The sequence below is a fragment of the Pleurodeles waltl genome, chromosome 6 (assembly GCF_031143425.1).
Source record: "Pleurodeles waltl isolate 20211129_DDA chromosome 6, aPleWal1.hap1.20221129, whole genome shotgun sequence".
Lineage (NCBI taxonomy): Eukaryota > Metazoa > Chordata > Amphibia > Caudata > Salamandridae > Pleurodeles > Pleurodeles waltl.
In genome coordinates this window covers 1,585,935,059-1,585,963,008 of record NC_090445.1, presented here as the reverse complement: position 1 = coordinate 1,585,963,008, position 27,950 = coordinate 1,585,935,059, and the positions used below count along the sequence as shown (strand labels likewise).

Here is a 27,950-nt window from a genome sequence, read left to right as displayed (position 1 = left end):
ACTATTCGGGGTCAGGCTTCATTACACCACAGTTTTCTTACATCGATAAGAAGATAGGACCCTAAATGGTTTGAAGCTCGATAAGAAATGCAAGCGTTAACATTTGTATCTTAAATACTAAACTAAATGACAGTGCTCTTTAAATGCTTGATAGCTTATCATATGCAATCTGTTCAGCGACAAAGTTTAGACAAACAAAAAATCACCTAGAGTGGCAATCCTTTTCCCACACTCTGAATAAGTTTTGAACAAAGTAGACATGATTAGCAGGAACACTCTAAAGAAAGTAAGGATATGAGCTATTGGGGAATCTTGAAAATAGGGAAAAAGAGCTTTTTTCCTTGCACAAACCTTCCCAATAAAGGATCAGAGTTTAGGGATTTTCTCCAGATGAGAAAAAGAAATCAAACTCGAAAGCAGCTCTTGGAGCATGGACTTGTGGGAGCCCTAAGCTGGGTACTTTAAATATTCAGTGTTCCTAGTTCCTAATTTATAAAAAAAACAAGTAATAAACATGTAAACTACAATTGCACAAAAAAATCCATTCTTCAAGTATGAAAACGTATTTTCAGAAATGTGTAGTGAGCAGCCAATACCTCATGATCACGTTATGGAATTTCTAACCCTGTGTATCCTTTAAGTACAATATAACAAGAATATAACATTGTTATGTCTTAATTCAGACCGGTATTGAAGGCCCATAATAAAATGATTTTAGCCCTCACCACCCTCTTGTTACAAAGACAATTTACCGGCATTGCTAACATACCAAACAGATTTCACACGGTAAAACAAATGCAAGCCTAAACATAGCACGTGCCAATGTGAAAAGCATTTCAAACCCAACTATGTTTTCGATATAACTTTGAAATGTGTTTTTGGTAAACAATTTCTAAATCGTTCTAATTGAACAACTTACAGTTATAACATCCAGGATGCTCAAGAGGCTATGAACACTGTCACCAGGAAGCACTTCTTTCACCACCATATCCGTTCCATCCTGAAGAAAGAATTAACATAGTAACTTCTGTTCTGTGAGATGAAAACAATCAGAAGAGCTGTCTTGTGCCCTTCAGCACAGCAGACAGGCTGCAAACTATGTGAGGCGCACCATGAACACTGCTTTTTAGTCACAGAAACACATCTAAATTGATGAGGAAAGAAGAACCAATGACCTGTTAAACCGGACGGCAACTCAAAAGACAAAGCAGTTACTGATACAAGTATTTTATGAAATAGTTTCATCTTTTATTTCTTGTAGAATTTTGATTGCTGTAAGGTGCAGATCCACAAAGACAAATGAATTCATTAAAAAGGGGTCCGTTTCAAATTTTTACCAATTTAGATGTGCTAAGTGGAAATACTTGCTAATTCACGTTGCTTTTAAGGTCAACATGCACAATGCAAAACATGCTGATGCTCATTATTAGATGAGAAAAGGAAATAAGTTACCTACCTTCAGTAACACTCTTTCTGATGGATACTAAATCTTACCACAGATTCCTTGACTTGTGGCCCTCCCCAAGTCCCAGACTGAATCTAGAAACTCTTACAATAGGTCTTGTGGGTCACCAGGTAGTGACATCAGCCACTTTCATTACTCTGTCCCACTCCAGACATGACAAAAGGGAGCCAGTACCACTAACGAGAGGTGGCTCTGCCGGAGACAGAGCTGATGCATGACTGCAGATTAAGGAGAGAGGCACACCCCAGGAAGACTTTGTCCAGGGTCAGCCTGTGCCAGGAAAGAGATATCAGGAAAAATTCTATTGGGGGTGGTCTGTGGGGCCAGAAGGTGCAATGGAAAGTGGCAGAATGAGTTTGAAACTCTGTTGCATGGCCTCTTGAATAACCTAATCTTGCTGTTGCATCTTAGTGGCACGGGAAGTCTGAGTGCATTAGCTCCAAATTCGAAACTGGGCCCGAAGAGGGTGACAAAGCTGACCTTGGGTTTCTCGAATGTTGACTGGGAGACTTCGGCTGAGAGTAGGAGCATTTAGATGTAAAGTCAGTATGCAAGGGTAATGCCCACATGTGGCACTTTGCTATTGTGTGCTGAGGAAAGACGGAGCGCTATGGCACCACCTGCCTGCATGGAGGAGCTATTGCAAGAGTTGAATTGAGTCTGGTGCCAAGGAAGAGTCACAGGTAATCCGCAGTTAAAAGTATCTATCAGAAAGACACATTCCATGTTGAAACTAATGGCATTCTTCCCTGGACTAAGCAACTGCTGAGCATCTTATGCCGCCCGGATAAAGTTTTTCATGAGCAGAAGGAGAACCAGCTACATTTTTACCTAATTCAACATAAACACATTAACAATGACTATTAGTGGACCACGAATATGAATAATACATATTAAGAGAACAAGTCAAAAGAATGCATTGCAGGAGAAAGATTGAAAAAAGATTTGCAGGATCAAAAATAGTATTTATCAACATTGTTTTTCAATGGCTAAAGCCCTCACTCCCTCCCAAGTGTGCTTGAAGGCCACTGGATGACCCTGGGGAGAGCTGTAAAGGACCCTCTGTTGCTCAGACCAGAGAGTTCTCTTTTCAGATTGTTAAACTTGGTCTCTTCACCAAGAGCCATAGACTATTTTTTTTTTTTTTGGAGGAAATTATGATTAGCAGGCTTGGCGCCAACATAATTTCTATGGAAGTGAAATGACCCAATGGACTAATTTCACTTTCCCAGGATCAGTGCTTGGGGGCATACCGCAGGCCCCGTAGCACCGAATTGCAAGGTTCAGGTGTCATTGTGAAGAGGAGAATTTCCCTTTGCAATTTGTTTTCCAAGAGGATCCCTGCTTGGGAGTTGCTACAGGAAGTGATCCGCCCCCCCGCACCCCCACCAAGCACCCAAGCAAGGATCCACCCTCTAGACACTAGGGAACAAGACTGCAGGAGGATGTGGGGTGGTGCCTCTGGGCATGGACCTGTGCTCCATCCCGGTCCATACTTCACTTGGCCTCTCCCAGGGAACGAATGGAGGTTTTTATCCCGATACTGCCTCCGGTTTGGGTAGGAAAGCCCACTAGACACCAGGCTTTTTTTGTAGTGGGTGGAGAAGCCCCCTGGGTGTGGACCTGTGTTTCCCTCTTTTCCCAAAGCCAAATTAGTCTTTCTGCACCCCTGAAGAGCTGATGGGGGTGTTCACCCTCAGTCTGCTCCATCCAAAGGAACAGAAAACCTCCTAGACACCAGGGTATTTCTCTTTGCAGTATTAGACATGAGCCTGTGCTCTCCAGTCCCAAGCCTCATTTGTCTTCCTGCACCCGGGGGCGGCCGTCCCACATTTCAGGACAAGCCCTCACCCACAAGATGACACCAGTAGTCTTTCTTCCACCCCATCTGGGCAGAAATGTGGTCTTTTCCTTCAGTTGTTCCACAGGACTCCTGTTGACCCATGATTGATGTGAGGCTGTCGTAGGCACTAGGCCCACCCCCACAAGCGAGGTACCTCTCAGGTAGTGATATACAAATCAATACAATGTAACATGTAGGAACAAAAAACCACAAAGTTTACCTATTTTTTCCTATTTTCTCGATCCCCTCCAAGGGAATCTACAAACCCTGTGTACCTTTAAAATCCACAGAAGGTTGGAAGAAAGGACACAAACTTGGCACGGATACAATATGTGGGGAAAAAAAGTTATGGAAGCCTAAGCACCGACCACCCCCAAAAAGCTGACAACAACCTGACCATTCAGTTTTCGTTGGTGATCAATGCAGCAACAATATTTTCAGCCATACCTGAGAGACCAGTAGAATGCAGGATGCCCCCTGCCTATCAACCCCAAAAAGTGAACTGCTTGAACAGTGATATCCAATTGAATAAACGCATCACCTCTTATATGTGCTGAGTTGTCTCTACAGGCAGAACGCCACCGAGAAGTAGCACCCGGTAGCATATGATTTTATTTTGGAGGATTTTGGAAAATGCCCAATCAGTAAAGCAATTCTAACATTGCCTACAGTTAAAACAGAGGCATCTTCCCCCAACTAGAATCTCAGGAAATGAACCATCTGCACTCCCTGCAAATGCCAGGGAGCAGCCATCACTGCAAATATTTTGTCAACACACAAGGTGATGTTATGATCCCCAAGACCAGGACTTTGAATGTAAAATTCCTGCCTTCTCCACCCAGCGCAGGAATAATACATGGCTAACATCCTTTCATCAGTGGATAGGATTGCATACCACAGCCTGTCAGGAGAATCAAGCACTATGAGACCCAACTGCATTGGCTGCCCCTGCATGTAGTGCACAGGGGGAGGGAATGCCTAGCACAATCACAGATGAATAGGCAAACCCTTCCCAAAAATGTAGGTGGGAGGCCAGGCCGGATGCTTATGAAAGGCTTAACCCCTCAGGGTCTTAATTTGGAGCAAGAAAAGGCCTCCATTTGGCACACAGGTGAGGGTTGGAAGAGCGACATCTTTGCAAAGTTGGGAGGGACAGATAAGCACCCAAAAGGTAGTGGAAGTACAGCATTACTACAGAAGACAAAAAGCATAAGTAAGCAGGTCTTTCCCAAACCAAGGTGATGACAAGAAAAATGTGCAAGAAGACCTAGCTCTGGTATAACAGTCCCTGCCTCTTCATACCCTACTACCCCATTCCAAGAGAAGCATTATTACAATGCAAAAGAAACGAGACTGGAACAAGAACATCCTCAAAATAAGAGATACAAATGAAACAGACGATCACAATTGCATGGGCTACCATGGGACAGGTGGATAGAGAAATAGATCTGATTAACACTTTTGGCTAGCAGCCCATTTCCTGCACAGAATGGAAACGTAGAGCACCAAACAACAGACACTGGAAACATGAGGCTGCATAAGCTTGCAGGTGCAAACACCAAAACTCAAGTTGGTCAAAAACCGTTTCTGCAGGATACATCAAAAGCATGAGGAAAAACTAACTCTATATAACAAAAAATGACTGTCTAGCAAGGGACGACACACTCCTCTGCAACACTTACAACACAATAAGCCCAAGACTGCAATAAAGCCATTGCAATTTTCATCCACATGAAGTCTACAGCAATAACTCTTGATGGGAACGATTCAGGGACAGGACCAAGTGCAAAAACTGCATTTCAGTTCTTCTCAGACTTCTGAGAAAAAGTATGCATTAACTTCAGGGTGGGCAGATTAAATGCAAAATCACTTGTGGTAACATGGGAGATTTAGGGACATGTTTTACTAGGAAAACTGGCAGGTGGTGCAGTTACATGGGAATCTTTTGAGATTCTCATGAGAAAGAGGAAGGACACAGCCAACATGTGTAGAATAAAGAGTCAATGGAGGACAAATTAACTGTGAGACAACAGGAACAGACAAAAGCAGAGCACAGAGTTCAATAAACAGTTATTTCAGTGGGATCACAGTCTTGCTGAGTGGGCATGCAGCCAGTTATAGGCGATCTGGGGCAGGTTTCTTGAGGGGGACATCACACGGTGACCCATACTAGATATTTCAGGCTGCCAATTGCTTGGCGTAATACCAAGTACTGGGAACAATATGAGTGGCTCAAGTTTGTATTGAGAGTCTTGTGCTCATTTTGAGGTATAGAAGTAGATTTTCTAAATAATTTACAAGAGGCACTCTGAAGGTCATGGTAGAACTAATCACATGGGAAGAATAAACAATTTAAAGATGATCCGGTAGTGCTGGAGGCCATTTAAATGGGTCTGGGGACATACAGTTCAGGTCTTTTTTCAAGACTGTGATACTTCTTGACACCGTTTTTTTCCAGCCTTTGCAGACCTTGATTCACTCCAAACACAGGAGTTCCAAATCTGGAGCAACTGGATTGTATTTCACTTTGTCAGTCTCAGAATAGTGTGGAGAGGGGACTTGCCTCCTAGAAGGTGTAAAGTGTTGGGGGACAGAGCTGTGGCGGATAAGATGTGGGGAATTAGCATGACCCTCCCCACCCATTGCCCCACCCTCCAGGCAGGCCAATGCTTTATAAATTCTCCATTACAGCAAGTAACTTCTTGTTTGCCCCAAGGAGGTAACCTGTCCTTTCTCAGTACGTGTCTCAAGTTACTGTTATATTTCCACTGAATTTTCACCCAGCAATGCATGAGGAAAATAGCTGCACTGAACTGACAGCACCAAAATGTCAGGGCCACTAGGCTAGATCAAGGAAGGTACAAGGTTCAACAAGACAATGAAGAAGGCTGAGGTATCATAAACGGACAATGTGGGAGCCCCTCTCTGAAGTCGCAAACTAATATGCTGCAGCACACCCATAGTAAGCTAGCACCTTCAAAAACTATAATGTAATTTAAACCTACTGAGACAAATGCTTGGAGAAACAAAAGGCGGGGTGGGGGTGATATGTGAAATCCCATGATATGGCTTACAATTACATTAGCAGCATTGCCAGGGAGTCATACAATCGAGATCCAGAGGGCATCTACTCTGACCACTGTGCACCACCAGGACACGTAAAACGCTATCCTACAATGCAAGTCAACATGAAGAACGAACCAATGAGAGTTATAATTCCACATTGAGCCAGTCAACTAGAGCTCTGCATATGTAATCATTCCTGAACTGATGTTTGTTTAAAGACCAAAAAAAGGAGACACACATTAAGAGAATGCAAGAATAAGATTCCAGACAGAAAGGCAAGATCAGCATTCGTTTCCAGGAAAGGCATTAAATTAGCATTGGCATTAAATAATGTTCATCTGGGAATGAGACAGTACAGACTATAGAGAAACTGCAGAATGCCCTTAGACCTACAGGAGTGATGGAGGCTGTAGAATTAACAAAAGTGCCTCGCATTACAAAGACATGAGCGATATCTACAAGCAATACTCATTGTCAAAATACAAGAAATGTGGGAAATAAAAGGCTGTGACATATACATACACCTACGCCCAACAAAGGGTGCCTCGTAACCCTAATTAACAGCCATAATCTCTATCCATTGTTGCGAAAGAGAACGCTGGCAAACACCTTTGCTCCTTATGTCACTTTTAACCACCTATGCCCAAGTTACCACCCAATTCCTTAGTGTTCCCTTTAATCCATCCTTTTATATTGTAATCACCTTGTAAAAAGTAAAGCTTTGTTGAAACTCAAGAATTTTGTATGAAATTGTAGAATGCCTCTCTAACTGTACGGGAAAGGGTCCCCTACACGAAATGGGAGTGCCAAGAAAAAAAACCAGACTGCATATGTGTGTAGTAAGCAGATATCAAGTTACAACCTAAGAAAAAACAAACTTTGGTTAAAAATGTATCCAGGAACATTCAGGTCACAATTGTGTGAGAAAATACACCAAATGGCTATATAACAGATATAAAGAATGGAATCCTCATACAAGTTTGAAAAATACATATGAGGTGTTTTGCTTTTAATGTGGAAAATACACCTCCATTCATTTTTTCTGAGAGCTTGCTTAGTAACAAGGAACAAGGCATGGTCTCCTTTCTTAGAACAGACTATGTATGTGTTTATGTTCTCCAGGTTATTGTGATCAACGTTCGGTTTATAATCAATAGTTGTATTGTCACGTTGTTGCTGTGTCGCTGCTGTGTCGGGGTTTAAGAGTAACAAAAATACCAAAAGTGCAAAAAGTAACGTAGGGTAACATAAGCCAGCTGCCTAACTGTGGTAGAGTGCTCTATGTTACAATCGATGCCTTAAAGTTTTTTGTCCAAATACAATATTTTCCACCAATTGCTTACAATAAACTATTTCCTACATTATTTTGCTGCAAAGAAACATATGTTTCTGGCATGTTTGCATAGCGTAAGGGAAAGCAATGCTGAGGATGTAAAAGAAAACTAAAAAGTGCACAACTGTATTACTATTAAACCTCACCAGAAGGAAGAGAGAAGAAGATACTGCACACTGGCTGCAAAACTTTTACAAGCATTATGATGGTGGGTTCGTGCAGAATCTGTACACCTGACCAGAGCATTGAGTCCAAAATCATTACTTTGCTATTGCTAAAAGATCAGTTTGACTCTTACATTTTCCTGAATGCACACTTCCAGCTTTCCATCTTGTACAACATAGATGCTGTTATCCAACTGTCCGGGCCGAAAGATGTACTCTCCTTCGTGCACCTGAACGAAGACCATATGCTTGCACAGCTCGAGGAAGAGGGGCTTTTCAAAATGACCCAGGACTCTGAAGGAAGTCAAAAGGTAATAGTTTGTTACTGAATATTAGTAAAAATTTAATTAATCAGTGCAATGCGAAAATACATAATTTCACAATGTACAGGTCTGCCCCAGGACATTTTCATGTAACACTACTTTTGGCAACATATATACATCATGTGTAGTGGAATGGACTGTTGTAAGTGGAGTAGACTAGAGTGTCTGTCGATGAGTGGAGAGGCACAGAGTATCTGTCGGTGAGTGGAGTAGAGTTGGGTAGAGTGGGGGGAGGAGCACAGAGCGGAGGCGAGTAGAGGACGGGGTAGAGTGGAAGGGGATAGAGGTGAGGGGGTAAGAGTGGGGTGGAGGGGGTAAGAGTGGGGTGGAGGGGGTAAGAGTGGGGTGGGGGGAAGAGAGGGGTGGGGGGGAAGAGAGGGGTGGGGGGGAAGAGAGGGGTGGGGGGGGGCTAGCGTGGGGTGAAATGACCTAAAGTGGTGGAGAGTGGGCTGGAGGGGGAGTGAGTGGGGGGGGGAGGGGGGTGAAGGGGCCTAGAGTAAAGTGGTATGGAGTGGATTAGAGTGCCAGAGTGGAGGGGCATCAAGTGGCTTAGCCTGCAGTGTTGTAGAGTGGAGCTGCGCATGTTGGAGTGCCATGGAGTGTTGTAGAGTGGAGTAAAGTGGTGTGGAGTGTCAAAGTGGAGTGCTGTATAGTGGCGTTCAGTTGAGTGCTGGAGATGGCATAAAGGGGAGTGGAGTAGAGCGGCGCGGAGTGGAGTAGAGCACTGTAGAGTGGAGTATGTATGGTGTGGTAGTGCACTGCCATTATAGACAACACATTTTCAATTGAATTTCAATTGAAATTACATACAGTTTTACAGAAAAAACTATATAGCGCACAAACACTTGTTGAAATAGCACTGCCTTGTGTATCAATTTGTTTTGATCGTATTAAAATATTTGTTTCTAGCACACTTCGGAATTATGAAAAAAATGTGCTTCATGTGTGTTTTCCTAATTCTGATATATTCTGAAATATTTGCAATGCTCAATTAGAGACATTTAAATTTTGTTGTGCTAGAAAAAAGCTTTTCTTTTCACATCCTAGATCGTCAGATAAATCCTTCCACGTTGAACTCAGAGAAAGAAAAGCAAACACCAGACTCCCACGGAAGACAGAACCTGATAACTGACCTCTGGCTTTGAATGCACGACAAATGTGTCAAGATCAGAACACAATTTAAAGGGCTGTTTACACAAAGTTAGCCATTGCGGAACAATATAGTAAACAATTTATATTATGCAGGATGGACAATGATATGCTGGGCAATCTAAAACAAATAGAGCCAGCAAAAAGAAAGCAAGCAAATGTGAGTTACATACCACAAAGCAAATGGGAGGAATACATTCCAAATGTTCCCAAGAAGTATTCAGCAACCAGATAGCTACGCTGTCTGGTAGGCTTCAACATAAAAATAGGGCTAGGTGACTTGCTCATGACTGACACAGGGAAAAAAAGAGACCCTCCTTTTATAACACTTTCTGCCCACTGGCATGTCACCTAATGGACATCACGTAGTGATCCCCTACAGGACTCCTCTGCAGTGTTCACCCTGTGCCACTTTGCTTCACTCAAATCTTTGCACTCCTGCAGCACGTCACCTTGGGCTCCCTTGTGGCAGACTCACCACCTTGGGCTCCCTTGTGGCAGACTCACCACCTTGGGCTCCCTTGTGGCAGACTCACCACCTTGGGCTCCCTTGTGGCACACTCACCCAATACTCACCCTGGGATCCCCTGCAGCACAGGACGCCACCCTGGGCTCCCTTGCTGCCCGGCCCTGCAGCACAGCACGCCGCCGTGGGCTGCCCTCCCCTGCAGCACAGCATGCCGCCGTGGGCTGCCTTGCCCTGCAGCACAGCACGCCGCCGTGGGCTGCCTTGCCCTGCAGCACAGCACGCCGCTCTGGGCTCCCCTGCAGCACAGCACGCCGCCCTGGGCTCCCCTGCAGCACAGCACGCCGCCCTGGGCTCCCCTGCAGCACAGCACGCCGCCCTGGGCTCCCCTGCAGCACAGCACGCCGCCCTGGGCTCCCCTGCAGCACAGCACGCCGCCCTGGGCTCCCCTGCAAAATGTCACCCTGGGTTCCCCTGCAAAATATCACTGTGTGCTATCTGCTACACACTACTTTTTTAATGGCCTTTGTGAAAATATAATTAATAAGCAGTAATTGTAACTAGCACAAACATCAAGCTACCAATCTAGTACACGGAAAAGGCACACTTACTTTCTAAATGAAAACACAAGGGATTTAAAAGCCATCTACAAGAGTTATAAGAAACAAGATGGGACCACTTAGTGCACACGCCACTACAAATCATCTTATGTTCCTGAGCTGCTCATCACCCTCCTTCTCCTACACTGCAAGTCCCCCTTGTCTCCCCTCAGCTCAGTGCTCTGCTTCTTTTCACATCTTTCTTGCTGCACATTAACCTGGGATCTGTTGCACCTCATTCAGTGCTCCTCTGCTGCATATCACCTTGTGCTTCTCTACCACACATTATTCTGTGCTACGTGCACCTGGTGATCCCTCTCTTGCTCCACATCACCCAGTGCCCATTTGCTGCACATCGCCCAAAGCCCAATGCTCAATTGTTACATGTAATACAGTACTTCTCTGCAAGTCACCTGCTGCACCCCTTCTACACACGACCCAGTGCTCCTCTGCTACAGGTCACCCAGTGTACTCCTGTTGCATGTCACTGTGACTCACTGTCTGTATGCCACTCAGTGTTCCAATGCCCTTTATGCAAACTTCTGCACTCCTGCTGCACTTCACCCAGCGCTCCCTGCTGTACACCGCCCCATGCTTCCCCATCCGCGCGCACCGCACAGTCCTCCCCGTTCCGCGCGTACCGCACAGTCCTCCACTTCCTGCGCGCACCGCACCGTGCTCCCCCTTCTGCGCGCACCACACAGTGCTCCCCCTTCTGCGCGCACCACACAGTGCTCCCCCTTCTGCGCGCACCACACAGTGCTCCCCCTTCTGCGCGCACCACACAGTGCTCCCCCTTCCGCGCGCACCACACAGTGCTCCCCCTTCCGCGCGCACCACACAGTGCTCCCCCTTCCGCGCGCACCACACAGTGCTCCCCCTTCCGCGCGCACCACACAGTGCTCCCCTTTCATGTTACACTAATTCCCTGCAGCACAACATTATGGGAAACCGATTAAGGTCAAGAGAAGATGCCATCCGGAAGACTAGAGGCGAAAATAATTAAAGTGCACCAAACTGTAGTACAAAATAAGATGAACCTTATGACCAATTACATTGGTCAACATTTGCAGAGCATGTCCAACGCAAGTAAAAGCCATCGCTTTGAACATTTCATCAGCACACACATCCGCATGGGCCTTACCGAACGTTTTTCAGCATGTAGAGAACTTCTGATGGCAAATGGGAATTTTTCACATCAAATTCGGTCAGATCGGCTTCCAGCAAAGAGGGAGGTGGCTCTTTGGGTTGCAGTGTTGGATACTCTTTCTTGAAGCGGAGAATCCTAGAAGCAACCGACAAAAGGGAGGTGAAAGACGTGTACTAAATCAAAGAGTCTGATGTTCTTTGTTTCTGGTGGATTTTTGTATATTCTCTAAACCAACAATTGTAAACAAACTAGAGCTTACCAAGACAGCTGCTCGTTGTGGGCATCCCTCCCCCAACCCTTCCATTCTTCCCATTCTGTGATTGAACTCTACCCATTGATAAGATCCCAAGTCTAGGGATCTGCACACAGGTCACGTCAACTTACTTTTGGGGGCTCTGCGCGTGGGGGGCACAGACAATCTCAAATGCAACTAATGTCAGGGCACAGAATTACTGCCTATAGTGGCTCTGCACATCATTTGTGATGCGGAATGACGCTGGTGTGGAGCTGCATAATGCTAACCACGGGTGAACAGAGGTACTGTTGAAAAGTTTACGGATCCAGTCTCATGACTGGGGAATATTTAAAAAGGTGAGGAACCTGTGGCTAGATAGAGTCTCCACCAGAAGGAGCATTACCAAAGGTAACTGAATTGTTCTTTTGATAGAAACTTCTAGCCACCGATTCCTCAACATTTGATTAGATACCAAAGCAGTGGATCATTTGAGGTGGGTGTGAATGGGCTCAAACCAAAAAGTCCTGTATAATGGAGCGGGCAAAATGTTTTCATAGTGGACCAGACTATCCAGACAATAGTATTTGGTGAACATATGGAGGGATGCTCATTTAGCCACCTGGCACATGTCTTGACAGAGACTTTGCATGCCATTGCAATGTTAACAGCTTTGGCCCTGGTAGAATTAGCACACAGGCCTTCCAGAGGCTGTTTTTGTAGCCGGTGTGTAGCAGATCTTAATGCAGAGAGTGATCCAGCAGGAGATAATTCTCGTCTGCACAGCCTAGCTTTTTTTTTTTTTCAATCTTCAGCGAACTCCACAAACAGCTAATCGTCCACCAAGTGGTCTTTGGTACCACCTATGTAGAAGCTCCGCGCTCTTATGGGGGCCAATCACTGGTGTCTCTCCTCGTCCTTCCATGGGTGAGGTGGAGCACAGAATGCCGGCAGGGTGATGGTTTGACTGACGTAGAATGAGTTCACAACTTTTGGCAGAAAGGATGCTTGAGTCCACAGAACCAGTTTCTCCGAAAAGGAGGTGGTGTACGGCGGGAGGACACAGACCTTTAAGCTCACTCACACGCCACATCAATATTACTGCAACAAGGAACACTGTCTTAAGGGTGAGGAGCCACAAGGGACAGCTATGAAGCGGCTAAAATTGAGTGCACATCAGAAAAGTGTGGCTCAAGTTAAGGCCCCACTGTTGCTGCAGGTAGGGAAAGAGAGGAAGCAAATGTTGTAACGCTTTAAAAATCTCATAACAGGAGACTTGAACAATGGGGGCTGATCCAGCAACTGCAGAAAAGCTGAAAGAGAAGACGGGTATCCTTTAACTGCTCTCAGGGTCAAGGCCTTGCCGGGCTAGAGACAAACACAAAACAGGTAACTTGGCCTGAAGGGAGTTAATCTGCAAAGTACTACACCAAGCCACAAATTTATCCTTGCAACAGATGTATACAGTTTTAGGCCAGGGGTGCCTGGCTACCAAGATGACATCAACCACCTCCAGAGGAAGGTCAAAGGTGTTCAGCTATTGCCACTCAATCTCCAGGCATGAGGGTGGAGCCTCTGCTAGGATACCCTCACAGTTAATAGTGCATGTGACAAATACACATAACATTGTGAAGGCCTAGGTGCAGAACCCTGACCTTCTGCTGCAACAACAGATCTTCTCAAATGGGAAACTTGATCAGATGACAGATGCTCAAGCTCAGGAGGTATAGATACTGTAGTCTACATGCCCAATCTGGGACCACTAGAGTGACTTGGAGCCTGGTCGGTCCTAATCTTCTTCATAACTTGGGGAGGTAGAAGTGGTAGTATTATTATTGGCGGGATGGTATATATGAGTCCCAACCATGTCTCAGAGCGAGAGATGCCTCGGAAACTCCAACGAGCAGAAGGGCTGGCAGAGCATGTTCTCCGCTGTGGTGAACAGATCAAGCTAACGTACTCCACATTTGCGTAAGAGATGACCTTGCGCCACCTCGGGGTGTAACTGCCATTTACAATCTGCAGATGCTAATGACAGACTGTTCATCCTGGCATTCAATAATGCTGCCTGGAGATTCACTACCAGGAAAATTCCTTGGTGGTTGAGCTAGTTCCAGAGTTGCCAGGCCTCCTGGAACAGAGTCTGTGACTCCATCCCCACCCTGTTTATTGCCATACCACACAGTAGCGATGTTACCCGGGAGTACCTGTACCAGTCTCCCATTCATGGACTGAAGGAAGGCTTTCAATGCCAAGCAGATGGCCTCTGCTCCAGAAAGTCGATGTGGCCCCGGACTTCACCTGAAACTAGAGGTATCTTATCTCCACAACTCCCAGATGGCCAGCCCAACACAGAAGTGATGCATTAGTCACCACCACTCTGGGAAGGAAGAGGGGTCTGCCACTGATCCAACTGCAGTCCAGTAACCACCACTGAAGATCTTTTGTAGTGTCCTCTGAAATTTGAAGATGGTCAGAGAGGTTCCATTTAAGTTGAGCCCACTAAGAATTTAGAACCCATGGCAGAGTCTGCATAAGTAACCTGGCATGCTCAACCAGCAGGATGCAGGAGACTATCAGTCCCAGCAGCCTCAGTGTTTTCCTTACTGAAAATTAGGACACAGACCAAAAGACTGGGATTATAACCTGACAATCCTGAACTTTCTTTCCTGGGGAAATGCTAAGAAAAAAAAATACATGTTCAGAATAACTCTCATAAAGGGGAGCAACTGAGAAGAAGTCCAGTGTGACTTCTGCGTGTCTACAGTGAACCCTCAAAGATGACCAGAGGTTCACTGTCAACCAGAGGCGGACGATGACTGCCTGAGGAGAGCTCTGTTTTCAACAGCCAGGAGAAGTAGGGGAAGACTGGAATCCCTGAACTACGAAGAAGTGCTTCTACCACCGCCATTACTGTTGTGAACACCCAAGGGGCACTGGTGAGACCAAGAGGGAGCACAAACAGAAAATGCTCCTGTCCTACCACGACCAGAAGGATGGAAATGGGCATCCTGCAGGTCCAAAGCTACCATCTAGACTCCAGGGTATAGGGAAGACAATACCTGGGCCAGTGTGAGCATTTTGAGTTATTCTTTCTGGAGATGGACATTGAAAGGGCACAGGTCTAAAATAGGACGAAGGTCTCCATTAGTTTTGGGCACCAGGAAGTAGCAGGAGTAACAACCACATTCTAAATCTGGTGCAGGCACCATCTCGATAGCCCTTTTGACCAAAAGGGCTTAACACTTCCTGCGGCAAAACTGAAAGATGGTTCTCCGACAGTTATTGGGGAGAAAGTAAAAGGTTCAGCTGTGCTGCAAGGGAGAAGACGGCACTGCGCTTTGGAACAAATTGCAGTACCCACCTGGTGAATGACAACACTGGTGCTAATGGCCTGAACAATTGAATTGGTGGTGTCTAAGCCTGAACTAATCCTGAACTTGGTAGCATCTATGCCATCCAGAACAAGGGCAGGATAGAGATCTTTGTGGCTCAAGTCCTCCCATGTGTTACCAGAGTCCTGAAGGAAGAAGGAATAGTGACCCAGTTGGTAGCTGGCATTCACTGACCTGAGCGCCAAGTTGCTGGACAAAAATACTTGCTCGCCAAAGGTTTCAACACGTCTTGACTCTCTTATCATGAGGAGTTATTGGGGTCCGATTTGCTTGCAGATGCTGGCACCACAAATTTTTCAGGAGAGGGGTGCGGATATAAAAATGGAAAATCCCCTGGGACAGGGCCATGGCGCAGCCCTGTTTGGTGGCTGATTGGTGCCGATTGGGCCTATGTCCCCAATAAGGTGTCTGTTAGGGCCTCATTAAATGACAGTAGGAGGGCCATGTTGAGGTGCTACTGGAGAGCTTCCATTAATAAGTTAGTCTTTACCTCCAAGTAGGGGAGCCAGAGGTCAAGGACATCAGCTGCCTTACGCATTACCATGCCATAGGAAGCAGACTCCCCTGCGGTTGGTCCAGGCACTGAGAGGAGGCCCGTTTCAGGGGATTCATCAAGAAAAACTAGTTGCCTGCAACTCATCATACCAAATTACATTTTGATAGGGCTGAGTGAACTCCTCACCTGCATCATAATCACTATCCATAGTCCATTCTGAAAACAAATGCAAGATTGTTTTTGTTTGTTTTCCCTGTTGAGTTGGCAAAGCAAGTAGAGGAAGCGGTGCCTCAAATATCAGGTGGTGTGCCAGCCGGGGTTAGATCTGCACCATCTCGGAGTCAGACAGTACTAGTGTAGCTCTTTTTAATGCATTGATGGATTCAGAACCAGTATCGAAGTCCTAGGGACTGAAATGGACCACGGTGCTGGAAGGAGGGTTAAACTGGAGCCAGCATTGTAACAGGTTCCAGGGGTCCAACTGGCTCAGAGGTAGAGCCTGCCGGTGGTACGCCAGGCGGAAGACCGCTCAGCTCCTTAGGGCCCAAAGGCATGCCAGAATGAGTTAGCAAGGATCCGAAGAGTGCTAGTGAAAAAATTTACATAAACTTAATCATACACCATGGCTGCTAGGCATCTGTTTATCTTTATTATGTTGCCATGTGCTCGACAAACCTCCTGAACTTTGATGATTGACCTTGTGTTCGCAGCCTTGGGCTGCAATCTGCTTATCGCTGTAATTTACTTGTTCTAACCGTAGTTCCGAGAATTTTTTATGTGCTTAATCAGTAACTGCCAGAATAGGTTCGTACAGGTCGTTGCCACCTCCTGCCAGCTGCATCTGTACCTTCTCCCACCACACGTGTATCCCTGAAATATTCTGAAGGCCGCAGAGGACCTTGAATACGCCAGGGGTGGAGTTGTCCTCTGACTAAGCAGTTTTGTGTGTATATAAGGTTGGGTGCCCCGGAGTGAAGGGGCAGCCTCCGTAGGATAGTCACTTGACTATCCTGGGACTCTGTATTAGCTCGAGCTATAATCCATGTAATAAACTTCTCTTTATTCCTCCAGTTGGTGACTGCCTGATTTGTGTACTCTCTGCTAAACGGACCCTGAGGACTAGGGTGTCCCTCCACCGCTGGGAAGGAGACCCCGGGTGGGGATTCTATCTTTCCTGGTTCCTCACTAGCATTGCTGTACGAAATTCTTCAACCTGTTATGGGGTAGCAGATGGCCCCGGAAAGTTATTGTGCTGGAACCAGGTGTGGGACTGTTTTGACATGCCCCCATGCCTGTTCAGGTGAGTGCGAAGAAGGGGAAAATCCTACTTACATTCTTATGCTTCTTTTATGACTTACCTAATATATTAAATGGTGGAGACTGGCCTTGCGAGCAGCTTTGGCAACTCCTGAAGAAGGCCAGGACAGTCCCTACAGGGCTTAAAACAAGCCATGTTAGAAGTGACATCCTTTGCACACTGTAGAAATATGGAGAGAAATATTGAGGTAAAGTGCCTCTGGGGGATGAGAGAGAGCGCCAGATCAGAGTTTGGTGGTGTGGAAAGAAAGGAACTGATTTCAGTGAGCTGGAGTGGCACCTACATAAGCTCCGGATGTCATCTCTAAAACATAACAGCATTGTGCTGAGCCACACACCACCACCTAGTGGTGCACCGAGGGAAAGTTAAAGTTTCCGATTCAGCGTGATGCCTGACGGAATATTCAGAAGGTGAGGAATCTGCAGTGATAAGTCCCTAACAGGGAGAAAGCTTATTTAGATTTTGCTAAACTGGCACAAATAGCCTGCAAACACAAGAAACTCAATCAAATAGCTTTTTTTTGTCAAAGGTTTCACTGCTACACGTAGTTAACAAATATGCCTTGATGGTCTTTCTGTTCCAGCTTTATTAACAGACAAAATAAAAGAAAAGTGAGTCCTCACAACACGTCATACAGTTGTTAAGTTTGTATTGGTGTAGTTCTAAGTCTGTGTGATGATTCGATGATGGATTCTTACACTTACTCAGTGGGCCTTCTCCCTCAAACACTGATCCACACCACTGGTGTGCTGCAGAGGAAGTACAACCACAGCGCTCACTTCCTTTAAGACAAAACACAAAATGTATATCTGGCACAACTGACGCCTCGACGACGTGGTAGTTAGCATCTGGTAAAAGGCAACAAGTGCTCCGGGGTGAAAGGGTAAAGTGATGCCGGATACCCCGTTGTGGAAATCGGACACCCTGATAAGCAATAGAAGAGCACAATAAATGGGAGCTACTGGACATATCGAAGAAGGGGGACGTCTGTCGTGATGGCAAAATTATACTGTTCACCAAACTACTTGAACAGTACGAACTGACAGGAAACCAATACCTCCGATACCTGCAAGTGTCATACCACACAAGGCCACAGTGAGTTGTTGGATGTGGTACCAGATGAGACCTTATTGGAATACAGACTTATAGGGGGCCTCCCTGACCAGTCATGCAGTGTCACAAACATACTTCACGTTACTACACAACAGTCTCCCTCCATCTCGATTGCCTCAGGGGTAAATGTGAGAGAGATTTGGGTAAGTTGGAGGATGCGACTGTGGTGCGGCGTGCCATTACCCCTGCGAGGTGGAACTAAGGGCATGTTTCCAAATGATACCGTTGAAGTTATTTCACCAGGCATATTTTGCTAAGACCAGGCTGTTCCATATGGGTAGGATACAGACAGATCTCTGTACATGAGGTTGTGAACAAAGAGCAAAACTACTGCATACGATCTGGGGCTGCCCAAAGATCTGGAGCTTCTGGAAGGGGGTGCAGGGTAGCATCTCGCCAGCTCTGGGCATTACTACAACCATCACACCACCACAAAAGGCTTCATGAGATTGGGACGGTAGGGTGGTTTGTTGGACTGGTGGGTGGCAGACCGCTGATCGATACATGCTCCTTTCTGTAACATGGCCCCGATGGTGGCATGCGATCCGAAAATGGGTATGTGCCTTGGTCCCGACTGTGCAGGAGTGGGAGGCAAAGAGATTCCCCAAAAAATTTACAAAAATTAAAAATCCGAGACCCATGGTTGGCGGTGGTGGACACTGGTTCATGACATCGATCAAGGCCAGGGGCTGGAGTAAAGGGAACATCAGGGTCACTGCGCAAACTAGGCCTTTAGACTCGACTTTCACATCAGGGTGTGTGCCCTTCGGTTTACATTTACCGACCCAAGTTTGGCTCAGGGAAAGGAAGGGCTGTAACCATGACTGAACTAGCAGGCCTCGAACAGGTGCTTTGTTGTATATGGTTTGGTTTCTGCCATCAACTGTTGTGGCGTTTAAGATGTCAAAAACGAATCGAAAGATTTTCAAACAAAAAATACATTTACCAGAAAATGATGTAGTTAGTTGATTACAAAAAAACATGAAAAGTACCTTTTTGCCAGTGTCAAGACTCTTGCGCGTTTCCTCATTCTGGTGGGGCGTGCGACTGTGTTTCCCACTGTGTTACCCACTAGGGTATTAGGCAGCGTAGACACCTTGTGATGGCAGAACAAATATTAATATCAATATTATGAAATTATTTATGTACAACAAGCCCCATCTCATCATGGTATTCTTTTATCAATATTGTGCCATAGCGTAAATAGCCCAGCCCCATTCAGGCCAGGCCCTATCTGTGCTTCAAATGTTTCTGCTGTGAAAGTGAAAATTAGCAAGGCTATAAATAACACCATAATGTAACGCATGAAGGAATACTGTTTTACGTTTTACTGATCACCAACTTACTTTTTGACCCACAACAGAGGACACATACAGACACTAGAGATTCTTAGCTGGTGAGAACTGAAGAAACCCGCTGGGTCCTGAGACGAGCAGACCCCATTCCTGGCTTCAGACCTGCTGGCGCTATCTCAAAGAATGGCCAGCCAATCCGGCAGCGACCGTCTCACTCCAAAAGGGAGTTCGTAAATCGAAATGCTGAAAAGGAACTGGTGCAACTCTTTCCTGTTTATCAGTAGAAATACTGTTTTTGTATGGGATTTTACATTGGTTTAAAATGTCTTTCCATATCAAAAGATGTCTGCATTTTAATTGGTGTAGACATTTATGGTGCCAAAGCATTCTGCATTAAACTGAGGTGTGAAAATGCACAAGCACGGGAAGTCAGTCAAACTACCCCAACCAAACTAGTTTCTTGCTGTCAGTATTTAAGCTCACTATGTAAACAGATTAAGGGAAGTCCTAGAATAGGCAGTGACGAAATGTTATTTGCACCAGCGATATTCACATACCCAGACTGGTGCTTTGTCCGAAATTTCTCAGTGTACAAACGCGCACAATATTTGCATTCGAGAGACCTCTTTGCGCAGGGATTTGCTGCTTAAATCAGTTTATTGACCATATCTCGCAAGCGTTTCTTTTTTTCAGTTTTTATAAAGCGCGAACTAGGCTAAGGGGTACTGGAGCGCTTTATAAGAGCACCAGTTACTTTACACAAGGTCGAACTCATTTTTGAATTTACCGGGATATTAACTGGTTTGCCCAGGACTCCAGGATGCTGAGCCAATGCCGATGCTTTAACCTGATTCCCCAGTTCCAAAGTCAGCAGCCACGCGGGAAGGCCACTTCTTTTTTTTTACAATACATAAATAAAACAATTAATTTTGTACTTGCATGAAAAACGTCATGCAACATACCAGAATAATTTCGCGAGATTGATATTAAATTCGTTAAACAAATGACCCGGCTTCGGCCTTCCTAGAAGCTCTGGCTGAGCCATGGGCAATATGAGGTAAGGACCGATGTTGCTTCCAGATGCAATGAGTTCTCGGCGCTCCAAGTTCTCAACGCACAATGTAAATGCACCCATTTTGAGCCTCTCCGAGAACGCCACGGACGAACAGTTTCAAAGGTCAAAATGCACCCTGTCTACGCAACATAAAATGTCACCACACCAATTGTAATAGGCTTTAATTAATTCCTTCCGCTGGTTTTAAAAAGGCAAGCCAAACTTCACTGCGAATTCAACAGGAAGAGCACGCGTGCCATCTAGTGGACACATGCAAAAACTGCAACTCTGAAAATGAGCAGGACTGTTTTCGTTCCAGCGCATTAACATTTGGTTTCGAACAAACCAAAAGAGACGTTATTTTTTAAGCAGTTCACTACAATGGTTAACGAGATGCACTACTTCCCTAAGTTTCTGCACAACGCATGGTGCAATATAGACTCTAAAAATGGTTAAGCTTGCAGCATCAGTGCAATCACTGTTGCAAGCAGGAAGAAACAGGTGACAGGGTCTCCAAAGGTAAAAGCCCAAAGTGGAGTAACTAGGAAACATTTTCAAAGGGGCGTGGCTCGTGTAATTGAGGGCATGGCTTAAAACATGTAAATTGAAATCCTGTACTTCACACTAAGTGAGTGAGCCTCTAAAAGCTCTAGCCAGTCTCGAGCCAGAAGCATGGCGCTGGCTCAGCACAAGGTCCACTTGGAACAGAGCCCACAACGAGCAGAGCTTTCCTTGGAGGTGATGTGGCCTAGTGGCTACAGCTGCCACCCGTGCACCACAGGAAACCAGGTTCGAATCCCTCCCTCAGATCAGCATCCCGTGAATCATGGCAAATCTCCCTAAGCAGAAAAAAAGGCGCAACATAGTACATCCTCCAAGAATTAAGGACAAAGCACTGACCTTTGGTATCAGAAAGGGATACCCACATAGTGTCTGAAATCCAGTGTGATACTGGAAAATATGGGACCACTCCCGGCTTCCCTGCTTGACCAAACTGTATGATCCAAAGCAAAACACTTTATTTCACCAATCCTCTTTTGCTCAATATCGCACAAGAGAACAGCTTTAAATATGTGAGTTCAGGATGTGCACTGTACAAAAATATCTTAAGTTTGATCTACATAATGTTGCTCCATCTACGATAAGAAGCTAAGCCTGATAAATATGGTACGCAAGACAACTGACTTGACTCTTAGTTTATTAACAGCATTATTATGAGGGTGGGACAGGAAGGGTTCTCAGTGCACGTTTAAAAACCACTTTTAATAAATGCTTTTCGTTGCAGATAAATCTGATGTACTAGGATGAACGACTTGTGTGTCAAAAAAATACACTTTTTGAGTTTTAAAGACAGCTTATCATATTCTAAACTGATGTTTGTTGCCTGATATACATGACAAATATTTTCAAGGCTCTACTTGTGCAGAAACTCCCTTAGCTTGACTCTCCCTATTGATCTGTACGTTCACCCACCTCTACTTCACACAGCATGCCACCTGACCAGATTTGGGAGCCTCTATGACTATTCTGTTATTACAACTAGTAATTTCACACAGAAACGATCAAATATCTAAAACAAGTAAAATCTATCACTTTTGGAAATGCTTGTCAGCAGTAGCAAATAAATAGCAATGATTTTGTTGTGAATAATTAGAACTGCAAGGTTTAAATTCTGCAAATTTGAGACCGGGGTTAAATATTGCTAAGGTTTGATGAAGGGTTAGTGGTCTTTGGGGTGTTTCAGTCACTTACACCCCCCCCCCCCTAACCACTTTACTCTGTAGCATTTCATGATCTTAGACACTTTCCCTTTTACTGTACCCATCTTTGTGAATATAATCCAACTGCATCTCTCACACATCACCTCTTGCCTCTTCAGCAGACTTTTCACTCACTTTGTTTGCTGAAACTCCTTCACTTAATAATCCCCCACACACAACCAACCCAGTCACACATAAGAACTTAATTTTTTTCCTTTATGCAACATCAATATTTTAGCATTTGAGTACCTACTTTACCCTCTTGCCAGAAGAACCATATTTAAATATGGCATATAAGTAAGAATAGTGCTGTGCCCTCTACAGATAGGTCAAGGAATGAATATGCACCTAGCCTGAACACTTATGACCCACTCACTGACTGTAAAAATCTTGCATTGTCGTCTTCACAGACATCTAGAGGCAACTAGGTTCACAGTATGAGTTACTTAAGTCATATTTTTGCTCTCATTGTTTAGATATCGATCCACATACTTTGTCTGTAATGTTAAAAGACATGGATATGGCCCAATAGGGAGGGACCCGTGTCAAAGTCAGTTTTTAATTACTACTAGGTCTGAAATCCAGCAGCACCCAGCCCACTTAAAGCCTGGAGAACAATACATCCAACTCGAAGTCTAAAGCCTAGACTAAAGCTCTTTAATCTGTGGGTCAGGACCCCTGGGGGGGGGGGGGGGGGGGGGGGGGGGGGCATGGAGTCCTGAAAAGAGGGTCAAGCATTCCCCCAGCCGATCGTTAAAACGCTTCAGCTGAACTTTTGATTGAGTTTCCTGTGCTGTGAAATAAAGCTGCACAGACAGCTAAAGAATCCTTTGTGCCAGGGGCCTCCTTCATGAATGAAATGCAAATGTGAGCTACGAGGTGATCGGCAAATCGTAAAATATACAAATGTAGAGGATGCTTTGGAGCCGGTTCTGGCTTTAATTGATTGAATCACTCAAAGCTTTGTGATGGCAAAGATTTGTTCTTTTTGAGTGGTAGTGCAGAGAGTTAACAACTGGGCTGTGAAGTGTGTGCTTTTAATTGTAATTGTAGAAACATAGTGCTTACTACTCCTGAGGAGGTGTTCAAGGGACAGATATCATTTTTTTTTATTACATATGGTCTGGTATTACTTAAATCTACATTTTGGATACAATTTTATCTTAAACCTTTCTGTGCATTTTGTTGTGGCCTATCTTATGCAGTATGTAATGCAAATATAAAATAAAGATTTACATTTTCACAGGCCTTTCTGTCAACAGGCTGTGACCTCGTGGCACTAACAATACACAAGTCACTATTCTCCACTGCACCAAGATTTAATTCTGTTGCTCTCCAGTTACACACAGACCTCTGCAGTGCATTAACTAATAGAGGTTTCATAATGCACTACAGTGTAACCACTTTCTTTTATTTATTTTTCCTTAAAACTGCCTGTTATTTTATACGTAGGTACGGCAGGTACCTACGTATAAAATAAAAGTGATGCTGTGGTGGTGCAGGCCTCTCATAAATATGCCCTAAAATTCTGTATGTTTTTTTAAAAAAATCTTTTTTTTTTTTTTTTTTAGTTCTTTCACCCTGACGGTGAAAGACCTAAAAAAAAAAAAAAAGATTTTTTTAAAAAAACATACAGAATTTTAGGGCATATTTATGAGAGGCCTGCACCACCACAACATCACTTTTATTGACGCTCCGACAGCACAAGCCTCTCAGGCACACCTATGAGGTGATGCACAGCCACCCTAAGCAGCTTTGCACGGCCTCATAGATATGGAGTAAATCAAAACAGCGAAGCCATTGTTTTGCCTTACTCCGTGTCAAGGAGGCGTTCCAAGGGTGTTGCAGTGGGTGTTCTCATGCAACACCCATGGATTTTGACGCTGCCCCAGATTTACAAAATCATGAAAACTGGAGCAGTGCCGAAAGCATACACAAGCATAATGAGGAGAAATGTTTATTTCTCCTAATTTTTCTTCTTACCATGTGTGTTGCATTTTGCTGCACACATGGAAAGAGGAAAACACCTCTCAGGATGTTTTTGTTCCTGAAGGTGCCCCTTCCTGCTCACAAACAATCCTGCCTATGTTGGCGCTAGGCAGCTATTTGTGTGCCAGCGCAGGGGGAAAAGGATAGGAATACACTTTATTTCATAAATACGGTGCATTCCTGCCCTTTTATAATGGGGTACGGTAGTGTAGCAAGAAGACTTGCGGCGCTGCCCCACGCCAATATCTCATAAATGAGGACCTTTGTTTTTAGCCACACCCTTGACCACGCCCCACCACTCACTGACCTTTGGTTTGCTAAACACTGTTTCATATTATTTCCTCACAGTAAAAATGATTTGCAGTGGGAATTGGGGATGTTTATGATTGTCGATGATGAGGGGTACCAGCTTCTAGAATTTTTTGTCAGGAAGGGGTCCTTTTGCCTAAAATGTTGCGAGAGGGGGGCCAGGCACAAACAGTTTGAAGACCTCTGGCCTAGACAGGGATTTGGTTTTGGAACCTCTCAGCAGTGTACAGGAATTGTAGACAAAAGTATAATTTTCCCCCTACAATAATAAACCCTTGTGGAATAAAATGTGGAAAAATTGATTGGCCTGGCAATAAACATTTTGAAAACTAAACGCTTTGCAATGTAAGTGATGCACGAGTATTGTATTGTAATCGTATTTATATAGCGCTTACTACCCCTGACGAGGCGTCGAAGCGCTTTTCGATGAGTAGCACGCTACTCCGGAACCCAACAAGAATTAGTGATGGATTAGTATTGTTTAATAATGAGTACAGTTTTAGTATTATTAGGAGTTAATTTGAGCCGCGGATATGAGAGTTTGTTAGTTAGATTGACTGGAGTAATGGAGGGGTGGAGGAGGAAAGAAATCCAGAAGTGTTAATTGGGAGTATATCCTTCATTTACTCAACCCAAAGGCTTGGGATGAATAAAGGGGGGTGGAGGGGGAAGAGTATGTGGAAGGGTTAGGGAGAGCATAGTAGCAGGGTGAGATGAATGCAGGAGAATTTAGTAGGGTTGTGTGGGAGGTCACAGAGGTAGAGTGAGGTTTGGTGAGTTAGATGTGGAGGGAAGAGCTTAGGCAGAGATATTTAGGAGATGAAAGTGGTAGAAGGGATTTGGGATGAGTCAGAGTGAGAATAGAGGATAGTTTGATAGAGACATGACATAAGAGTGATGAGTAGATAAGTGTGATAAGATGAGAGCAGGAGTTCATAGATATCTAGTATAACAACCCAAAAACCAGGAGCCATGCAATGATCCACGAACATGCCAAGCACAGAAACAACATATACACATACATACACATATATATATATATACACACACACACAGACATGAATACACACACATATGCACATACAATACATAATTAGAATCATGGGTAAAAAAAATACTTAGTCAGACAGGTTTAAAGAGTGTGTGTGTATTTTATTGTTATGACAGTAGCAATACATATTTTCCAAAGAAACTATAAATAAATAGAAATATACATATAATCTGAAAAAAATATTTATCCACATAGGCATATGCAGTTCATAGTTGTTTGAAAAAGGTGGTTATGAAGGAAAGAGCCAACTCTTGAGTAGTTTTCTGAAGACAAGAAAGTTATCTGTGGCTCTTATAGTTGGGGGTAATGAATTCCATAGTTTGGCTGCTTGGACGGAGAAGGATGTACCACCTACAGTCTTTTTCTTGCATGGTGGTGTTCTAAGGCGGGGTGCCAATCTTGAGCGGAGGGTTCTTTGTTGGATGTATTTGGTAATTTTCTTTCTGATAAAAAGCGGTCCTGTTCCATGTATAGCTTTGTGGGTGAAACAAAGCAGCTTGAAAGTGCATCTTCTGGCAACGGGTAACCAGTGTAGAGCTCTCAAGGCAGGGGAGATGTGGGCTTGCGGCTTTATATGTAGTAGTAGCCTGGCTGCGGAATTCTGGATACGTTGTAGTTTTTTCATAACAGATAGAGATGATCCATGGTAGAGGCTATTGGCATAATCCAGTTTGGATAGTACAAGTGAGATAGTAGCTTGCACCTTGTGTGGAAATCCGAGGTGGGGGAAGATGCGTCGTAAAGTCTTTAAGGTGATGAAGCTTGTGCCTGCTAATTTGTCTAGTTGGGCATTCATAGTTAGCTTGGAATCCATGGTGATTCCTAGGTTTTTAACTTCCTTGGATAATTGAGGAGGTGGTCCGATATCGTCAGGCCAGACACACAGAGGGTCATAATTTTTCCAGTCACCACATATGAGTATTTCTGTTTTGGAGGTATTTAGTTTGAGATGGCTCCAGGTCATCCACTGATCAACGGCTCTGAGGCAACTGAAGATTTCTGAGTTTTCAATGTTTTTGGGCTCTTCTAATTTAAGTAGTATTTGTGTGTCATCTGCATAGTTGTAGCATGTGAGATGGAAATCATTGATCAGTTCTGGTAAAGATATCATGTAGATGTTGAAAAGCAAAGGTGAGATGATTGACCCTTGGGGAACCCCTGCTTTTGTGAGGTAGGGTTCGGACGAGAAGGGGGCGAGTGGATGATATTCGCTCTTTTTTGGAGATAGGAAGTAATCCAGTCGAGAGCAATCCCTTGTATGCCAGCTTCATGGAGTCTTTGAGTTAGGGTGTCATGGTCAACCGTATCAAAGGCAGCTGAGAGGTCCAAGAGAAGTAGTGCAGCAACTCCATTTCGGTCGACTGTGTTTTTAAGATCGTCCCAGATTGCCATGAGTGCCGATTCAGTGCTTCTTCCTGGGCGGAATCCAGTTTGGAAGTCTGAAAGTATAGAATTGTCTTCAATGAATTGTGAAATCTGGGCGAATGCTGCTCTTTCTATCAATTTGCCCAGGAAAGGTCCATTTGTGATTGGTCTGTAGTTGTTGGGGTCTTGCGGGTCTAGGTTTGTTTTCTTTAATAATGGTCGTATGTATGCCTTTTTCAGGTCTGCAAGAAAAGTTCCTGAAGTTAAAGAGTTGTTGATGATTCTTCTTACAGGTGTGGCAGCAGAAGTAGATAGCAGGATGTTCTTGAAGATTTGTGGTGGGCAAGGGTCAGAAGGGCAACCAGAAGGTCTGCTTGCTTCGACCAAATCCATAAATTCATCCTGGGATATTTGTTTGAAGGACTGTAGAGGTTGGGATGGCTTATTCTTAAGGGTATTTTAGTAAAGGGGTTGGTGCTGATGATTTTCTTCTGTTTTAAATAGGAGTCCAATGTGTCTGCCTTGGTTGTGTAGTGAGTTGCCAATTTGTTTGTGAAATCTTGAGTGGTGGGATGACTTCCTTCCATGCATGTAGGTTTTCGAAATTCATTGAGCATTTTATCAAATTCCTTGGTTGTAGATTGAGCATTTAGAATTCTGTCTGAGTAGTATCTTTTTTTTTAGCTTTTTTGATTGATGATTTGTATATCCTGTTAAGTTTGTGTAGCTGCAGTTTGTCTTGACTGTTTGTTTTGAGCCAGGTCCGCTGCAACTTTCTGATTTGTTGCTTTATCTTTTTAAGTTCTGTGTTTCTCCAAGGTGTTGGTTTTCTTTTGTCGTGTTTAGTTTTTCTGAGTGGTATTAGGACATCAAAAGCTTCCTGTAGCCACTCAAAGTTTTGGTACAGAATTAAATTTATCTAGATCTGTGTTTGCTGTTAGCTGTGTTTCTAAGTGATCCAAATTGAGTTTGCTCCATGGTCGATAGGTGTATGTATGTAAGTGGGTGTGGGGTG

The 27,950-nt window shown here is 44.4% G+C and overlaps 1 protein-coding gene across 2 annotated transcripts in view; it reads right to left on the bottom strand.

The window, feature by feature from the left end:
- PNPLA7 (patatin like phospholipase domain containing 7) overlaps positions 1 to 27,950 on the bottom strand; it is a 1,294,112-nt gene that overhangs the window by 1,152,766 nt on the left and 113,396 nt on the right. For both annotated transcript variants that reach the window (XM_069241381.1, XM_069241380.1), the window contains exons 6-9: positions 19,105 to 19,208; positions 11,553 to 11,693; positions 8,006 to 8,165; positions 920 to 1,000 (exon numbers count right to left, since the gene is read on the bottom strand). In XM_069241381.1, coding sequence (XP_069097482.1) covers positions 920 to 1,000; positions 8,006 to 8,165; positions 11,553 to 11,693; positions 19,105 to 19,208 — 486 coding nt within the window. The remainder of the gene's footprint in view (positions 1 to 919; positions 1,001 to 8,005; positions 8,166 to 11,552; positions 11,694 to 19,104; positions 19,209 to 27,950) is intronic.